The sequence below is a fragment of the Ochotona princeps genome, chromosome 10 (assembly GCF_030435755.1).
Source record: "Ochotona princeps isolate mOchPri1 chromosome 10, mOchPri1.hap1, whole genome shotgun sequence".
NCBI classification, from domain to species: Eukaryota; Metazoa; Chordata; class Mammalia; order Lagomorpha; family Ochotonidae; genus Ochotona; species Ochotona princeps.
This window is the reverse complement of record NC_080841.1, coordinates 33,356,824-33,376,411: the sequence shown is the minus strand read 5'-3', so window position 1 is coordinate 33,376,411 and position 19,588 is coordinate 33,356,824. Positions and strand designations below refer to the sequence as shown.

Genomic DNA, 19,588 nt, shown 5'->3' with positions numbered 1-19,588 from the left:
TGCTACTAAGCTAGAGTGACAGCATAAAAATGAAAATATGCAAGCACCATTTTTGATTGCCTCACTTGAGTATCAATACAGAAAAATGTTAGTAAGAAACTCACAATTAGCAATACAAAGACCCAGTGGTGGGAGAAAAGCAATGGATGGGACAGAATGAAGAAAACCTCTCTACCTGGGTGATCAGAGGATGGATGGCAGGAGGCATTTCTTATCTTGACCTCTGACGCTTGAGGAAGAGTTCTGCAAGGAGAAAAGGCAGAAAAGAGTCAAAAGTCATCAAGCAATGGAGAAGAGAATGTGCAGATGTCTGGAGGAATTCCTCATTCCTGGGCCCTAGGGATGCAGATGCTTTCAACTGAGATGCATCCAGGGTTGAACACCAGTTTTTCCATTCCTCAGCTGTGACACCTTGAGCACGTCACAGCGAAATGGGTAAATACCAGTAGTGAGACTGTTTGGAGTATAACAAGCAGACTTAGATAAAGTTACTGGTGCAGCTCCTGGCTCACAGCACATTCAACAAGGGCACGTGACATGATGAGGATGATTTGTGATTAAAATGGTAATTAAGTATACATTCATTATTAGTGATGTACATGATCATGAGTTTTCCTGGTTTCAGTGTCACACTGCAGTGGTTTAGAGTACAGTTTTTGGAGTCAGCTTCAGGGATTTAAATTCCAGCTCTGTCATTCATTTGCTCTGCACCTGGAGCAGCACACTTAGTCTCCCTAAGCCTGAGATTGCCGCTCAGTTGTAAAATGTCAACAAAAACTGCCTGCTTCATAGTATTATCGGGATTGCATGAGATAGTGTGTGTAAAAACTCAGCACAGTGTTTAGAAGAGCCAGTAATGCAAATGTGTATACATGTTAGCTATTATTTATCTCCGTATACTTATCCATGTATTTACTTTTCTTCATGCTCTTAGGTACTTGCAAATTGTGAAAATAATAACATTTTTATAATCTTGGAAATTAAAGAAAGAAAAATAATGTACACAACCATAATTTTTCTACCTATAACATATTATTCCAGGATATTTTGTTATAGCATATCTGCACTCCAGTTCAATAATTTTTCCATTAATAGACTCTTCAGATCATAGCAAAAACCCATTACGCACAAAGCTTTGTAGTCTCAATTCTTCATTAATCATTATTACATTAGAAGAGCTTTCCCACTATTGCATTAAATTCACAGCTATAATTTCCATGACAACATAAAGGCACATCAAACAGAGGTGTCCTAGTTTTTCAAAATCAATTTGCTCTCATACATTTGGTTTGTTTTCGGGTTAACACATAAGGAAAGTGGCAGGAAATGAGGGAGTGTGGGACTAGCAGAGGGAAAGAGAATCCACACGTGCAGTGCTCCAAGCCATGCATTCTCCTTGCCTGACATACTCTGGGCTGTTAGCCACCCAGGGGTAGAAGCAGAGAAAAAGGACAGTCACAGTGCTCCAGGGAGGGACTTTTAACAATTGCTTGGGAAACATTCTTACACTGGGTAGAGAGTCCTCCCCATGTACTTACTTTGTGACTTGTGGTTGTTTTTTCAGTATTTCCTGGGCCTCCGATTTGCAGTTCCACGCCTGGAGAAAACAAACATGAGCATCAACTTTGATCTCCAAATCAGAAGGTTAGGCTTTCAATGTCCACCTTACCAACAGAATTCAAGAAACAGATAAATGCAATACTGAAACAGATAAATGCAAGTTTGTATAACAAAATGCTCTGAGAGAGGCATAATTTTTGTGTGTGTGTGTTATCTGTAGTTTCAAAAGCTTGAAAAATCCTAATACAGATATACCTTCTCCCACTCCCACCACTCCCCATGCTCAGTTGATATCCCTCAACTCTAGGAACAAAATCCCTTCCACAAAAAAGCACAGATTTTTGCACCTGCAATCTTGAAGTCTCCAGTATTCAAGAATGAATGAGGGAGGCTCACAATCAACAGCTATTTCCACTTTTCTCAGTGTGTTGAATCCTTGCTTTAACTGTAGAAATTACTATCTAAGTCAGTATCTTTAATTTAGCTCTCAAACATTAGCTCAACATTGCTAATTTCCAAATGTTCTTTAATATTTTTGCAAAAATGAGTCATTGGAGCATGCTTTTAGAATAAATACTCTGTGCCACAGACTTTAAATGTTTATATCAGTAAAAAGTTTCAGAGAGGAGTTAACTTTTATGGTGCAGTGAGTTAGGCCACTGTGTAGTATATGTGCTACAGGAGCGAGCACTAAGCCACTGTTTAGGATGCCCAAATCCTGAGAGTGTTGGTTCAAGTCCTGAGTCCTTCACTTCCAATCTAGTTTCCTGCCAATGTGCATAGGAAGGGAGTGGGTGACAGCCCAGGCACTAGGACTCCTGCCCCAGACAGGGAAGACCCAGATGGAGATCCTGGTTCTGGCAGGCATTTAGGTAATGAATCAGAAGGTGGAAGAGATTCTCTCTCATTCGCCTTTCAAATAACTAAATAAAGATTTCAATGTCTTAAAATATCTACAATGTATTTTTACTTTAAAAATATATGTTTTAGTTATATTTTTAAATTATATATAATCTACTATAAATATGTGTATATATATTCCATAAGAATGTAAATTTTAAAAATGAAACCTATGTCACAAATCAGTACTCCCAGACTTCATGACTTCAGATTTCATTTCTAAGCAGGACATTTTTCTAATTTACCTTCAGTGTCCTTTCGTGGCTTGAATTATGCGTTTCTTAAGTTTACCTAAGATATTTTCTGCTGAGTCTTAGAAGTTTTCCTATTTTATCCTAATTAGTGATAGAATCATTTTACAATGATTCATTTTATAAATGCACATTGAATCACTTTTTTGTATCTGTACAGATATTTGAAAGTTGTAGAGGGTGTGACATGCCACATGATGAAGGTATTCCTAAATATTTTTATTTTGGAACTAGTCTGGCCATATTTCTGAGTTTTCAAAAACAAGCAACAACAACAAACAAAACCAAAACAAAATAAAGCAAAAAAACAAAAATGAGAACACATCATAGTAAAGGATCAGCATGATTCAAGCCTGAACTTTGCAATGTTAGTCATTCATCCTTCAGTGACTCGGGAAAGACAAACCTCTCCTAACATGTGCCTCCTTTATTTAGAAAGAAAGCCTGGCACAGAAGTGCAGAACAAATTCACTGATACTTCCTTCTTATCCTTGACTGTAGTTAAGAGGATGGATGCAAATAGTAGTTCCTTCAGTAAACCAAGAACACTAGATAATGTCCTGAATACCTTCTCTAATCCATCATTTACATAATGAGTTCAGAAATGAAGTTCAGAATTTGAGGGGAAAAAGAAAAGGAGGCATTTTTAATATCTTCCTTCATATTGAAAAAGGAATCATGATTGTATTCGGTTTCCTGTCATGACAGTCTTAACATTATCCGAAAACAACCCATAAAAGTGAAAAAATTTAGAAGACTGGAGCATTCATAAAATACTCAATTCCCAAAACATAGATTTTAGAGACATAATATAATACCTTTAAAACTCAAATGCTTAGGTGTTTGAGAACCATACTGACACACTCTAAAGATTCAAATAAGTATTTAGATGGATCGTTTTGCAGTCAGTTTAAATGTATTTAAGCCAAAAATATAAGCTAAATCAAACCCTCTAAAATCTAAATAGCCATACCTTGATCACCCTATAACCACACTTAATGCCCCTTTCCACAAAACCTGAGAGAAATGTGCTTTATAAATTAATAAATGTGAAATATTTCCCTTAATCAAATGTTTGCCTGAGATGGTCTCTCTGTGTCCTGGGTCTATGAGATGTAAACAATTTCGTCCCTGTGTAGAGTGGGTCTTTGTGATCATGCTTGAATTAGGCTCCGTGGCAGTGGTGAAATGAGCTTGGGATGGTCTTTGTAGGCATTCTAGAGAAACAGAAATATAGAAAGCACAAAGGGAAGGCTAGAAAAAATAAAATCAGAAACACCAAGGAAAAAGAAGATAGCATGGGAATACTAAAGTGAAAAACTTGTTCAGCCTTTGGCACCTGACCACAGGATGTAGTTGTAGGAAATTCATCATTGCTTGCATAGCATTAGCACTAACAATATAAATAGCTCTGCATCCATGGCGGTGATGGATTGCTTGTCTCAGTGTCACTGTGGTATTAGCGAGGGAGGTTTCCTTCCAGGAAAGAGGTGAAGGAAACTTCTAAGTTATTTATCAAGCCTGGCTCTTTTCCTAATAGGAGATTTTGTCTATGCCACTGGCAGGCAGAAATGAGTGCAATGGGTTGATTCTGATTGGTCAACCAGAAGTTCGGAAATTGTGAGACTGCCATTGTTCTTGCAACTTTTCTGAGGTCTAAAGACCTCAGATCAAACTTGGCTTCAAATATTATTTCATTGTTTTTCATCATTTTCAGGGTGTTGAGAGTAGTAAAATTGTTATTCAAGTCACTTAAAAACTAAATGTATTAGCATTATACAATAACTTAAATGAACATTTTTTTTCATGATTTTAATCTCCATTGCTGCACAGCAGCAGTGAACTAAGAATACAACTAAGTTTGGTCCATCTGTGGAAAAATTATATTTTGGTTTCTAGGCTAAAGAGTTACCCACAACACTTTCATAACTGTAAAATCTGCAACAAGAATTATTTAGTAACTTCATGCTGGTTATAATTCAGAATCCTAACTTTAAAAGAAAGAAGGCTCTTTAGATGGCTGACCCTCCATAAATGTGATAATAAAAAGAATGGCCCGGAAACTGGGGCTGAAACTTTAGGGAGTAAGTCCCTCTGGGCTCAGTCACAAAGTTAGCAGTGATGCCCAGCCCAGGAAATGAGCCTGACATTTTCCTGTTTATATCTTTTATGTGTGTTTGTGCTCTAAATTGCCCTATCAGTATATAGATCAACCGAGATGTTTTAAAAGCAGTGTGGGAACAATGCAGTCTCTTCCTTCTTTCAAAGTATCTTTCTATCATATAGCCTCTCCCCTCCCCACACACATATTTAGAAAACCGCAGGAGCTAGCTGGAATCTATCTGCACTACCATTATCCCAAGATCTAATCTTGCTTGTTGAGTTTAGGGGAGGTTCACTGATGAAGAAAGGTGAGGCTTTCTCCTCTTCATAGACTGGACTGTCAGCATGATCTGCTGGTGCTGATGTGGCCACATCCCCGTTTCCTAGAAGTTGCCGAATCCCCTGGGTGACCTCAGGGAAAGCACAGCACAGCAATGAATACCGAGACAGTGGCATCCAAGGTTCTGTTACTGGTTGAGCCAACTTGGGAAAAGTTGTGTCTTATTTTCCTTCAGCACTGACTGCTTAACACATGTGTTTGTAAAAGTCAAGCTTCCTATCCAATTATTTTTGCTTGAGCAAAACAACTTTGCGCTTGTAAAGAAAGCACACAGAAAGCACCCGGATGCCTTTTGCAGACTTCTGCATCCTCTCCTCGTGGCCTGCTTTTGAACTGCCCTCCTTGCTTGGCTCCTTTCACCACTGGCCATGCCTCTAGCTCATTCCCCACTCCTTGGCCTAGTCAGCCAGTGAATATCAAGTGAGTGCACACTTACTTTAGTATCAACTTAAGAAATAAACTGTAAGGGAAATAAAATTGCTGCCAAAGCAACGTATGGTATTGTGCATTCCAGAGCCAACTGTGGATGCTTTTTCGATTATGTGCTGCTCCAGATTACTCATACCAGTTCTCCTCCTGATTAGTGTAGAAAATCAGCAGTTGACTTTGTTGTCATTTCCTATTTGATGGGCAGTGAACATGATATCCAGGGATGTTAAGGAATTTATCCAAGGTAGAAATCAGAAAATGAACTCAGTTCAATGCCTTTTTAGTTTAGCCATCAAAATAACAACAATAAAAAACAATGTTGGCATCTCAGGATATCTACTACATTTCCAGATAAATTGTCCCCTCCATGGAATGTTGTTACATTGTCATATATCATGGGATCTTAGCATTTCCCTGTACACATGGTTATGATTTTGTAGAATATGCCATTGTTTTCTGAATGACCAGGTTAATTATGTAGTAATTTTGTGATATAAAGAACATTGTGTGAACCTGTATTGTGATAAAACATCTGAGAAGATATGTTAAAATTATGTATCATTGTGTTTCAGTTCCAACAAGGACAACCCAGACAGCAATCTTGTGAGTTTGCAAATCAACATCACTGCCATAGCTCAAGTGGAAATAAGAGGGTAAGTAATATGAACAAACAGTGGTGGTAGTATAAAAAACAGCTTTCTGTATTTAAAGGAAGTAGTATGAACTCTATGGGATTTTCCTAATACTTAAGAGGTCACAGTTCACTTTGTGTATCAATTTTTTACCCTTTTCTACTCCTTGTTAGCCCTTCATTTGTAAAAAGACTGAACACTGTAAAATAATTTTTTTCTTTCCCAAACTGAAAGTACAGTAAGCAGACTACAAAAAATATTTGATAAGAAGCCAGATGAAATGGACAGTCATGACTGCCTGAAAAAAAAATCTCACTCCTCCAATGACTATTTTAGCATAATGAAAGTTTAGCCCTCACTGTCCCACAAAGTGAATTTCTTAAGTGGCCAACTCTTAGATGTTTGGGCCAATGAAATCTACAGTTTTAAGTCTTTTGTCTTCTGTCCTATTGTTTGAGGAAGGTGCCAATAAGCAATCAGATGAGAGACAGGAAAAAAAATGGTCAAGGAAAAAGGGTTGGAATGACTACCAGCTGGAAAATTCTTGCCCGGGGAGAAAGAAATGCACTGCATGTAGTTCTTATCTTGCACGAATGTGGACTTCCTTGGTTTTTGTTGTTAAACTGCTGGTTTCTTCAGTATAATCAAGGACTTGGCTGAAAAGGCAGTTTACTGGAGTTTTGGACCAAATATCCTTGGGGTTCCAAAAGTCCTGGTTCTCTTCATTTTCCTTGGGTGCTGGATTTCTAGATCCAGAGCCTCTGTCACTATGGGCTCTCTGACCCCTGTCCCCTGGTGTTCTCCTTGGGACTCTGCAGCTCCCCTTGTGGATTAAAAAATACAATTGCTTTCTAGTGATGTTTTCTAAGTGCTGTCTCCTGTAAGCACATTTTTTTAAAGATTTATTTATTTTTATTGCAAAGTCAGATATACAGAGAGAAGGAGAGACAGAGAGGAAGATCTTTCATCCACGGATTCACTCCCCAAGTGGCCGCAACAACTAGAGCTGAGCTGATCTGAAGCCAGGAGCCTGGAGCCCCTTCTCGGTCTCCCATTCAGGTGCAGGTTCCCAAGGCTTTGGGCTGTACTCGACTGCTTTCCCCGGCCACAAGCAGGAAGCTGGATGGGAAGTAGGGCTGCCGGGATTAGAACTGGTGCCCATATGGGATCCCAGCACGTACAAGGTGAGGACTTTAGCCTCTAGGCTATTATGCTGGACCCTGTAAGCATATCTTAATTTTTGTGCAGTTGAGGGAATTGTTGCATAGGAAGTTAAAGATTACATCGCTAGAAAATAGGGAGCTGTAAATATAGCTATATCCCACCTACAAGTTCATGCTCAGAAATGTCTATGCCATCAAGCCCAAGAAATCATTTTTGAAACCTTATCTACATAACATTTTATGTATGCTTCTGTGATACTCTTTATTCAAACATGACTTTTTGAAATTCTTCCACTTAGTTCATTAAATTTAATTACAAAAAAGAATCACACTAAAATATTCTATACCTTATCCTTTCTACTTTTGATGGAAATTTGGAACATTTTTCTCTTTTACAAATTTCTTTTTAGAAATATTTATTTACGGGCCAGTGCTGTGGCATAGAAGGTAAAACTGCCACTTACAATGCTGGCATGCCATGAGTACTGGTTCAATTCTAGCTGCTCCACTTCTATTCATCTCCCTACTAAAGTGCCTAGCAGCAGAAGATGACCTGAGTATTTGGGTCCCTGCATTCATGGGATACCTGGAAGAAGCTCCTGGCTCCTGGCTTCGGACTGACCCTATCCTGGCTATTGTGGTCATTTGGGGAGGGGCCTAGCAGATGGAAGACCTTACTCTCTCTTCTTTCCTCCCAGTCACTCTACCTTTTCAAATAACATTATTCAAAAAGATTTATTTATTTATTTGAAAGGCAGAGAGCGGGAAGAGGGAAAGACTGGGAAAAGGAGAAGGAGGGAAAGAAAGAGCTTTCATTTGCTGGTTTACTCCCCAAATGGTCACAGAGGTAAAGGCTGTTCCAGGCCAAATCTGGAAGAAACCTGTAACTCCATCTGGGTTTCCCATTTAGGTGCCAGGGACTTAAGGACTTTGGCCATCTTCCACTGCTTTCCCAGGAGCGTTAATGGGGAGCTGGATCTAAAATGGAGTAGCTAGGACTTCAAATGCCAGTCCGTTATGGAATGCTGGTGCTGCAAGCAGCGGCATAATTCATTGTACCACACCAGCCCTTCAGAAGCTTCTGTGATCATGTCTCCTTGTACACATGTGGAAGAATGCCAGCAGGATATACATGTATCAGTAGAATTCCAGGGTCAAAGTGTACACACATTTATTTTTCTTGCCTTATTGCATAAACTAGAAACGCCAATGTAAGATGGACTAGAAGTGGTAGAAGGAGATTCTCGCCTTGTTTTCAGTTTCAAAGTCTTTCAGTCTTTCACCAGTAAGTTTAACGTTCACCACAGGGTGTTTGTAAATGTCCTTCCCCCAGTTAAGTGTGTTCCTTCATTTCTCATTTTCTTGAGAACTTTTAACACGAGCATGTAATCAATTTTGACAAATACGTTTTCTGGACCAATAGCATGTTTAAAGTTTTTTCCTTTTGAGTCCATCAAAAGGAACATGGCGAATTGGTTAGTTCGTTTTTGTTTTTTAAACCAGAATTGCATTCTGGAGCAGAAGTATAGTTGATCGTGACGATTATCCATTTTTATATATTCTGGAATTCAGTATGCTAGAATTGTGTTTATGACTTCAGAGTCCATGTTCATGAGAAGTATTGATCTGTGGGTTTGTTACAATGTCCTTTTCTGATTCTGGTACCAGAATAATGCCACCCCATCAAGTAAGTTGAGAGCATTCCTCCACTCTAGAGGAGTTTATAAAGAGTTGGTATTATTTCTGTCCTAAGAATTTAGTTAATTTCGCCAATGAATGGGGATGTTTTTATAGGAAGACTATTAACAAGCAATTTCATTCTTAGATACAAGGTTAGTCATAGTATCTTTGTCCCCTGCTATGGGAAATGGTAGCTTTTTATTCAAGAAATTTGTCCATTTCATCTGAGTCTGTGTAGTGGCGTAAAAGTTGTCTATAGTATTCTCTCATTTTCTTTTCAGTATCTACAGGAGTTTTAATGATATCCCCTCCATTATTTCTGATACTGGCAACCTGTGTCTTTTTTTTTTTTCTTCTTTCTTTCTTGATCTACCTAGGAGTTACTGATTTTTTTTCCAAATAAGTAGTTTTTGGTTTCATTCATTTTTCATTCTTTGTTTCTTACTTTTCTTTTTGTTATTTATTCCATTGGTTTTGACTTTACTTTTTATCTTCCTCCTTTTGTTATGTGGATAACATGTAAATTTTTCTCTGGCCGCTATTTTAACAGTGGTCCTAAATGTTGAAATGTTTGATTTTCTTTATGACTCAGTTCAAAATGTTTTCTAATTCTCTTTGTACTTTCTTCTGCAAATCTTTAGTTGAGTCTGAGGAAGTGACTGATTTACAGATATTTGTGGCTAATCTAGAAGTTTTATTTTGTTGATTTCTAACTTTATACCTCTATTTTCTCAATGAGAAAAATACTGCTTAAAAAAACTGGAAAAAACATGAGCATTATTTCACATCTTTGTAAAATTTTTATCTTTTTAAAAATTTGTTAGTAAGCATACATAAACTTTTGTCTCCTTCAAGCTTGATTTATCTTATTTTTGTTAACCAAAATATAAGATCTATTACTTACTTCTGAAACAAACTAAAAATTAGGAAATGTTTTTATTCAAAAAGACATAATTCAACCCATGGCAGCTAAGGGCTTACTGTACTGTTTGTATACCCACATATTCATGTTATGAGATTTATATTTTGAAATTTACTTCTGCCATCATCATGGAAAAGAAGGAAATTTCTGGCTATTTTTGCCAATAAGCAAAAGGGATAATTAAAATCGTTTTCTCATGTGTGTGCAATTGACCACAGTTAATTTTCTAAGACAGTGTTAAAGTTCTTTTTGGCCAATTTATACAGCAAAACTCTTTCCTCCAAATATGTAGCAAAAACATTGGCCTCAATGTTTAATTCGTCAGAGAACAAACAGCTACTATGTGGAAAACCTTGCATGCCTAGTCTTAAAGAAAATTTAATTTTCTTTTTTGGTCAATTGTGTTTATTTCAAAAGTTTTTATGATATACTATCTTATACAGTTTATTTTTATTTGCTGTTGTTTTATAGTCTTTTTAAAAAACTGAAAATGGATTCATTTCTTTGACTGGAAAAAATAAAACTGTTTCCTCAATTTCAAAGGTAGAGAACATCAAAATTGTCTTTAAACAAATTTATATGTCATTTTTTTGGTTAAGAAAAAATCACTTTAATATAATTCTATTAGAAGTAAATTTGATGTGCTCGGTGTAGTGGCCTAGCGGCTAAAGTCCTCACCTTGTACGTGCTGGGATCCCATATGGATGCTGGTTCTAATCCCGGCAGTCCTGCTTCCCATCCAGCTTCCTGTTTGTGGCCGGGGAAAGCAGTCGAGCACGGCCCAAAGCCTTGGGACCCGCATGGGAGACCTGGAGGAAGCTCCCGGCTCCTGGCTTCAGATTGACGCAACTCCGGCCATTGTGGTCACTTGGGCGTGAGTCATAGGACGGAAGATCTTCCTCTCTGTCTCTCCTTCTCTCTCCTATATATCTGACTTTGCAATGAAAATTAATAAATCTTAAAAAAAAGAAAAAGAAGTAAATTTGGCCACAGGAGGCAGCAGCATAAGTGCTAACCTCAAGAAGAAAAGATGGCAGCCTTTCTAACATTTCAGGATTATTAAGAGAGACTACGGTCATGAATAACCATCATATTCATAAGATACTATCAACACCGTGTGGAGCCACATTCTCCCATAGAGTGGAGGGTGGGTTTTGATTTTGAGATTAGTAGGATGTGAAGACAAGATTAGGAGAAGAGGGTGTACACTATGCTGCCGAATCCTCAGGCTTGAGCTTCTAGAAATAATGCAGACTTTACCTTATCAAAAGCTCAGTCCTTTTATTTTAGATAGATAAAAGCTTACATTACATTTACATAAAAACATATGCAAAATGTTTATGATGGCCAAATAACAGCTTATGATGGCCAAATAATAGTTTGCAATGGCTAACATAATGTTTATGGTTTTTTTTTACAATAGCCAAAATCTGAACACAACACAAACAGCATTGGTGATGAATGTTTAACATTCACGTCCATGCTGCAGAATACAAAGGAATGGACTGTTGACAAATGTCACAATCTAGTTGAGTCCTCAGAGAACTCTGAAGAGTACAGAAACCCCAAAAGAATACACTCTGTTGAAGTAACAGCATAGTAGAAGTGAAGAAGAGACATTGGTTGCCAAGAAATAAGGGAGGGTAGGGACACGGGGAGTTGAGTGTAGCTATAAAATGGGACTTCAGGGGTTACAGAAATATTCTGCACTTGGACTATATTAATGTAAACAGTCATTGTAGTAGTACATACAATGTCACATCTTGATTTTGTAAAATGTTACCATGGGGAAAGAGGGCACTGAGTAAAGTGTACTCGCCATCTCTTATTTTAAAAAAATCACTTGGAGAACAATGAGCAGAATTTCACTGATTTCATTGGGACCTGTTCTTTGTCACAAACTCTCCAGATCCAACTAGTCTTCAATCCGGAAGTTGCTGAGTTTTGAGAGCCATACTCTCTGAATGATTCTAATCTTTATTAGATTGTCACCTGCTGTTTTATTTTGGTTGCAGAGCTACAGCTGGCAGTTTTAGTTGTGTCCACTTACATCACTACAGTTTAGGGGCTCCAGTTGCTGTTCCACATGAGGGACAGAGTGTATTGTACTTAGGGAATTTGTGCTCTAAACCCAACCTGCAATCAATCCACTATTTCACATTATATCAGCTTTCCTTTCATGGACAAAAAGGAAGGGTTTCAAACACATTGACTCTGTAGAACTTACTAAGGTCCAAAGATTTGTGATTCTGTGTTTTTGGAGGATTTATGATCACAATTTTTTTTTTTTGCAAGCAAAAATTTTCACAGGAAATGTGTTTGGCTTCTATTCTGCGTTCTCTGTGTTAAAAAGTGGGTGGGGGTAGGAACACATTTCCTTAGAGCCTTACAATGGATAATAGTTGCTGACCCTGGACTCAACGCTATGTTGCTGAGAATTAAGTAATACTTTAGGTCATTCAGTCATGAAGACATTGCCAGACCAGAAGCCCAGGACCTCCAGCCTTCCATGTGATGAAAGCAATCCACTGTGTGCCCTTCTCATAGGCCACCATCATTAGTCCCTGCATTTGAGTTAACATCATCAAATCAAATTCAGAAGGAAAAGAGAACATGGAGTAATGACAGAGAGCTATGGAGGTAGAGAATTTGGAGATGTCAGCCCAGCAAAAGTGCGCCTAGCACTGTATATTGCAAATTGCACATTAAGATGTGGGCCAAGGCTTTGCAACTGAGCGACATTTCTGGGTTGTGAATTATCAAAGCATATTTCTCCCACCCACCTCTCGCAAACAATGCAGCCATGTTAACTCTGACCCAAAGCATTTAAAATGTTTCCCAGTCATCTGCAGTATACAAGCTGAAGAGGTGATCATAATTTTCCAGATGAGGAAATGGAGACATGTAGACATTAAATTACTGGTCTTAGGGTTAGAATTTAAACCCAATAAATTTTACTCTCTGCTTTAGAAAAAAATTACCCAGGGGAGGAGAGAAAAAAATAGTGTTTGAAGTTGTTAGGGGCTGTGGTCATTATCAGATGCCCTTAGGAAGGTATTTGAGGCCTCTGCTCAAAAAGATGTTTTCTGTTGAGGTTGCTCTGAGTTGAAGGTTTAGGGTTCCTCTTCAAAATGACTTTTACCTCAAAACTAAGACAAATCAGGTTTTTCCTTCTTTTTTTTTTTTAAATTGTCTATTTCACGAGTTCACATAAATGACAACTTAATTTGTAAACAGCTTTTCTTATGCAATAATGCCATATTTCATCCATATAATTCTAACTTTCTAGGTAAAAGTAGAAGGGAAAATATTCATATATCAAGTTAACAACCTACCTGCCTGATTCTACTATTGGTATTCTGTTTCTCCTTCTCTCCTATCCTTGAGTTATTTATATGACAAGTATAGAATTCAGTCACACTTCATTTTGTTTTGGCTTAAGGTATGACTTTGTGAAAGGCATGACTGTATTCATGGGAAATCAAAGATATCTATAAAGGGGGAATACACAGTGGTCATTTTTCTACTCTGAAGTTGAACCAGAAGTTTTACTTCTTCAAAATGACATTGAACGCCTCATTCTGAATCATAGATTTTTTTTACAAGAGTCCCATTTCTTGACATACCTTAATACATGGGTTTTACATCCTGTCCATATACTTTTCAACATGCACAGGCAGGCACATACACACACAAGACAGGTAGCTACATCAACGAGTTATAATTATGTAGCATTATTCATCCCAAGAGTGATCTCTGTTCTGCCCCCTAGTGTCTAAGAGATGAAATGCTTAAACTAGTCAACCTTTGGTCTAGAGGTCATTGAGAACCTGCAACAGATGTTTCTGATCCTTCACTGCCATTTCTTTATTTTGCTGAACATCTGAACATCCACTTTCAGTATTTTTTCCACACATCCTTATTTGTTAAACAAATTGAACATAATTTTAGACCAGTGCAACATTATTTTAGGTGGGTCGTCATCAGCTATTAACACACCCTTCCCTGTTGCAGGGTCTCCCACCCTCCTCAGATCATTTTGCCCATTCACAACTGGGAACCTGAAGAGGAGCCTCACCAGGAGGAGGAGGTTGGGCCACTGGTGGAACACATCTATGAGGTACCCATTGTCTAAGCTGAAGTTGTGTTAGGGGGCTACCCTCGCCTAATGTTTTAAGACACCAATCTAAGACCTGAGCTTTACATGCTGGCTAGATTTGTGATATGTATGTAACAGATTGCAATAACTGCAGATACAGTAACCTGCTCTTCATTTTGTCTTATGTTCTTCTCTTTATTTTTAAAGTTCTTTATTTTCTTATTAATATTTGAACAGCCTAAAACAAAAATAGCCAGCTCCATAGATTTTGTTTCTTCCTGCATTTTCAGCTATCCTTAAAACCCTCCCATCTCTTAAATGGAAAGTCACCAACCAGATTGAAAATTTTATGAATTATTTACTATTGTGCCAAAAACTCAAATACAACACATGACACAAGAGGGTGGCAGACACATAAGAATAAATTTACTATTCACTTAAATATTCAAAATTAGGAATGAACTTATTCTGAGATTTAACATAGTTTATGGATCAATTGTTTTCCAGAAGCAAAGCAAATGACCCAGCATTCCTTTCCCACTTCAGATGATAAACTGTGCATAGGGAAAAAAATCTGTTGACATCTGAAACATTTGTACTTTTTTATAGTTAGAAACTAAAACATAGTAAATAGTGAGTTTAAGATTTTTTTAAAAATAAAGTTACTGCTGTCAGTGCAAGTTATTCCTGTTCATTTCCAGAGATCAGGAATGGAACTCAGGTGAAACAACATTCCAAGGCAATTCATGATTGAAATTTCTTCTCAATGAATGCCTTCTGTTCCTTTCCTCTGCCACTCATAGAACCCTTCTGATAAGACTGTGTCATCTCCATCTATGGAGGACATGAGTAGCGTTCTCTGGGATTCACATTAAAGCGGTTTCAAAACTGATGAGCTGCTTACATCCATGGGGAGGAAGTCTCAGCTCCTGTACCATGTCAGTAGGAAAACTTCCACCATCTGCCCAAACTGCAGTTCAGGTTCGGAAGCCCTGTCCAAAGCTGGATCAAAGCTCTGCCTTAAGCTCCTCTGATAACAAAAATGATAACACAGTCCCAAAGTCACTGAGATGAGCAACCTCAGGTGGGGAGGAGGGGGACACAAAAACCTGTGGAATAATTTTTTAGAGCTTGTGTGTGCTATTCTTGCTCAAGAGCAATGAAACTTCAAAGTTGGAAAAAAAAAATGCAGACTCAGTCATTCCCTAGGGTAACCCTGATTCTAATCTCAGCATATGTGGGTTGTAAAAGTTGAGGGTGATTACCAGTCATGCCAAAGACAATCATCAAATGTTTCCTAATGTCTCAAAATACTGTGATCAGTGAATGCCATGCTTTTTGATAATGTGAATTAATAGGCCACCTGATATATAAAAGCAATCGTACATTAGTGTATCTGTCATGATAACTGTCAGAACTGTAGGGAGGGAAAAAGACTCCTGCTAACTTTGAAATGAGTTTTTGAAACCACAATAAATTTAGATGTGCTTAGTGTTTGGGGTAAAGTGTTTTGTGTCCCCTGAATATGAGATTCTTGTGTGAACAATGGTCATCTCTCTCTGAGATGTGGCCCTCCTCACTAAGATTTGCTGATTAGAATGAAGGGGAGGTCCAGCTTTGCAGTGTATACCCACAGTGAACTGTGGTGAGTGCAAGGCTGCCTGGCTGTTGATGGATGGGCGATTCTCTGGGGGTGAAAGAGAGTGCATCGCATATGGTTGCAATTGACAAGTCAGTAGTCAGGCAAGAGGAGCTAAGTTTCAACATAAAGAAAAAAGATCATGAAGTCTTAGAATAATTAAAATGGCATTTTTTGCACTAGTCTTAATATGCGTTTAAAGTAACTATCACAAGTATTAGACATAACTAATGTGGACTTCACACTAAGAACTTGACAAATCAAAGAGTTTTCTAAATGTCTGCACATAATATTTTCAGGGCTCTTCTCTGAGTAGATTCTGTGTTTTCTTATTTTCCACATCCACAACCTAGATGACTTCAAAGCAGTAGTATATGCTTTTTAAGAATGAATAAAGAGTAGAGTTTGATTCCCTCTCCCTGTCTGGTGCTGTACTGTTCTAGAATGTGTCTCTTGCTTGCAGCTGCACAACATTGGACCAAGTACCATTAGTGACACCATACTGGAGGTGGGCTGGCCATTCTCTGCCCGGAATGAATTTCTTCTCTACATTTTTCATATTCAAACTCTGGGACCTCTGAGGTGTCAAACGAATCCTGATATCAACCCACAGGATATAAAGGTAGGAGTCTAGTTAAACTAGTAGCTTTGTTTATTTCTTACGATAAAGAGAAAACATTTTAAAAGTGGTTTCGAGAGAGAGAGAGAAAAAAGCAAGAATCAAGTAGTTGGTCAAATAGTAAAGATGTCTTTGTCCCATATTGGATTGCCTGGATTCAATGCCAGAATCTGGTTCCTAACTCCAGCTTCCTGCTAATGCAGACTCCAGGAGGCAGAAGTGATGGCTCAGATAGTTGAGTTTCTGCCACCTGCATAGGAAACCTGGACTGAGTTCCCAGCTGTTGGCTTTGACCTGGCCCAGCCTCAGACTTTAGAGGTTTTGGGAAAATAAATCAGGGGATGGAAACTTTTTTTTCTCTCTGTGTCCTTCCCTCTCAAATAAAAAATATACGTTAAGAAAAATAAGTAATATAAGTTATTTCAAACATCATAGATTTTTAGTTTTGTAATTAAAAATATCAAATCTAATTCAAAATATCACACCTAGTAAAATTAAACTTCTCAGAGTTTTATTGTTGTTTGTGGTGATAATTCATTTATTTAGTCTATTTCCATATATGCTTTTTGTACAATTAGGGCACCCAAAAAGTTTAAGGAAAAGTGGAACTGAAAGTGGATTTTCAATGAACCTTCTGAATTCCCTATATATGGTTCTATGAGTAATGCAATGTTGTGCCAGATTTTGATACATCTAGGTTCTTCACAACCAAACTAAAATAAAAAATAGACATATTATGTTTTGAAGAATTAGTATGAAATATTATTTAAAAATTTTTGGTATATTGCCAAAAAACATGAGGATCTCTGCTAAAACACTCTTCCAGCTGTTACCAATAGCAAGTGGTAAAATGTAAAAATTTGCCAAAAGCCATCTCAGTTCCTGAGAAGTCCCAGACTGCAATGTTCAAGACCCCATTCTCTAGAGAACCAAGAAAAGAGGAAGTGGGGGGAAGATGTAAATTTGGCTTGGATTCCGTTTAGGAAGGACAGTAATTAATTGCCATAAGCTCTTGGAAATGCCAACTTTGTATGACCAAACTTTGTTGATCCAATGTTGTCCTCAGAACTGCTTTCAAGAATGAATGTGTCCTAGGAGAAAGGACACAGGGTATCTGGTCTCTGTTGGAGCTGGTGCTGAGGAAAACTTATTGAGGTGTTGACACAGCCACCTACCACACACATCTGCCTCTGCTCCCAGCCAATGACATGGGGTCATCCTATGGTGACAGACTCTCTTTTCCACCCAGTGTGCCTCTATTCTGTGAAAGTCCAAAATGGGGCTAGTGTAAAGGACTTATAGGGCAACAAACTTTCTTGATACCCCACTTGTATTAATTATAATAATAAAACCACTTATATTATGTGATGTTACTTAAAGTACTTTTTTCCTTGGACTTATCTTCCCCCCATTTCCTCTTCACTTGGTTTTCATTCAGATTTTAATGTCTTCAAGAATAGCATCATGGTATAAAAATAATACCACCAAATGTTAATGTGTAACATGTAAAATTAAAACTTTCCCATGCCCTGTCCTGTATTTAACATACACTACAGATCTAAATATATACGGTGCATCTGACCTCAAATGTGGATTCTTGGGGCCCATGATTATGCAGAAGGCTCTGCTGCTCTCTATATGCAATGTTTACTTTGCATCTGACACTATTTATATGTATTTGTATATATTATATAGCTTGTTTAACATGTCCCACGTTGGCTGTAAGTTGTTTGTTTCTCTGGGTCAATTTAGCAATCATTTACAGGGACTGGGAAGGTACTAACAGATAACTTGCCTTAAGTGTTGACAGATCCCTGCAACCTCGGGGGTTTTATGGACTGAGCACCTGAAATGCTCTGCTACTTAGCTATACTTTTAATACTTATGACACACAGTGATTTGAAATCTGTCCAAAGCTTTCAATTTATTGAAAAGATTGATTTATTTACTTGAAAGGCAGAGTGACAGAGCAAGAGTGAGAAATACTGATTCCCTCCTCAAATGCCTGCAATAACTGGGGCTGTGCCAGGCAGAAGCCAGGTGCCAGGAGTCAGGAACTCCATCCATGTGTCCAAAACAGATGACGGGGTCCATGTATTTGAACCATCTTCTGCTGCCTTCTCAGGCTCATTGGTTGGAAGCTGGATCAGAAGCGAAGCAGGTGGAACTCGAATCTGTGCTTTGATATGGGATGCCCGCATTAGAGGTGACAACTTACCCCACTATGCCACCACACCCACCCTAGGTTAGCAATTTCTTTTTGAAAATTTATTTACTTTTATTTGAAAGGCAGACTTCCTCTGTCAGAGAGAGAGAGAGAATATGAGAATCTTCCATTTACTGGTTCACTCCCCAGATGGCAGCAACAGCCAGGCTACCAAATAGGCTAATTTCTATAATGTACCCTAGCTATGTTCATTTTCTAAAACAATCTATGAAAACTCTAAAACTTGACTACCATATGAAGTAATAGTGCCCCCAAACTAGTAACAGTTATAAACTCTGAATTCATAAGAAAGTTGAAAGATTCTATTTTTAGGTACTCAAAATGCTTTAGCCTAGATCTCATGTCCTAGAGAACATACACACAAAATTTTGTCAACAGACTCAAAAAGTTGATAATTAGAGGGTTTTTTTCGCAGTGTTTATAAACAATTAGGAACTCCTGAAAATAATTTTCTTTCTAAACTATCTAGCAGTTTCCAGTAGGGATCTGGGTACAGAGGGGAAGTCAAGCAGTTACCAGCTTTGTGCTTCAGACTCTCCAGCACCCAGAACCCTGAGCACAAAAGAACTGCTCTCCAGTCTCAGGTTGGAGCAACATTGCCAGTGTGGTTCCACGGGGTCCTTTATGAGAAGATAGGCAGCAGGTGCTGCTGAAAACAACGGCATCCTGGAGTCCATTTTCCACCCTTTCGAGGAGGCTTCAGTTCCCTCTGACCAGGGGAACTTCCTGAAGTTATGGGATTTCTTTTCCCACCACATTTTCCTCTTCAGCTGTTCTGTTAAGTTCTTTCTGGCCAAATCTCTCTTGTGGTCAGGTACAGTTTTTCTTTCAACTCCTTCCCTCATGAATTCTCATTTCTGCCCACATACCACTGAGAAGAGATCTTCCTCCATGGCCTCTTTCCAACCCTCTCACAGACTTCTAGGAAAGCTTGCTTACGGAAAAAAAATCCTTACACTCAGTCGTTCCAAGGATCCCAGGCCACCAACACTAAAGCCATAATATCTACTCCACCTCTAGTTTC

At 38.2% G+C, this 19,588-nt stretch overlaps 1 protein-coding gene and 1 long non-coding RNA gene across 2 annotated transcripts in view; one reads left to right on the top strand and one right to left on the bottom strand.

Moving 5' to 3' along the window:
- The window catches only part of LOC131481250 (uncharacterized), a 201,033-nt gene that overhangs the window by 13,772 nt on the left and 167,673 nt on the right, over positions 1–19,588 (bottom strand). Inside the window, exon 4 of the long non-coding RNA XR_009246183.1 lies at positions 176–243. This is a non-coding gene — a long non-coding RNA (uncharacterized LOC131481250). The remainder of the gene's footprint in view (positions 1–175; positions 244–19,588) is intronic.
- Positions 1–19,588, top strand: part of ITGA8 (integrin subunit alpha 8) — a 170,343-nt gene that overhangs the window by 110,393 nt on the left and 40,362 nt on the right. The window contains exons 22-25 of the mRNA XM_058669292.1: positions 1,565–1,644; positions 6,156–6,236; positions 13,995–14,100; positions 16,182–16,340. Coding sequence (XP_058525275.1) covers positions 1,565–1,644; positions 6,156–6,236; positions 13,995–14,100; positions 16,182–16,340 — 426 coding nt within the window. The remainder of the gene's footprint in view (positions 1–1,564; positions 1,645–6,155; positions 6,237–13,994; positions 14,101–16,181; positions 16,341–19,588) is intronic.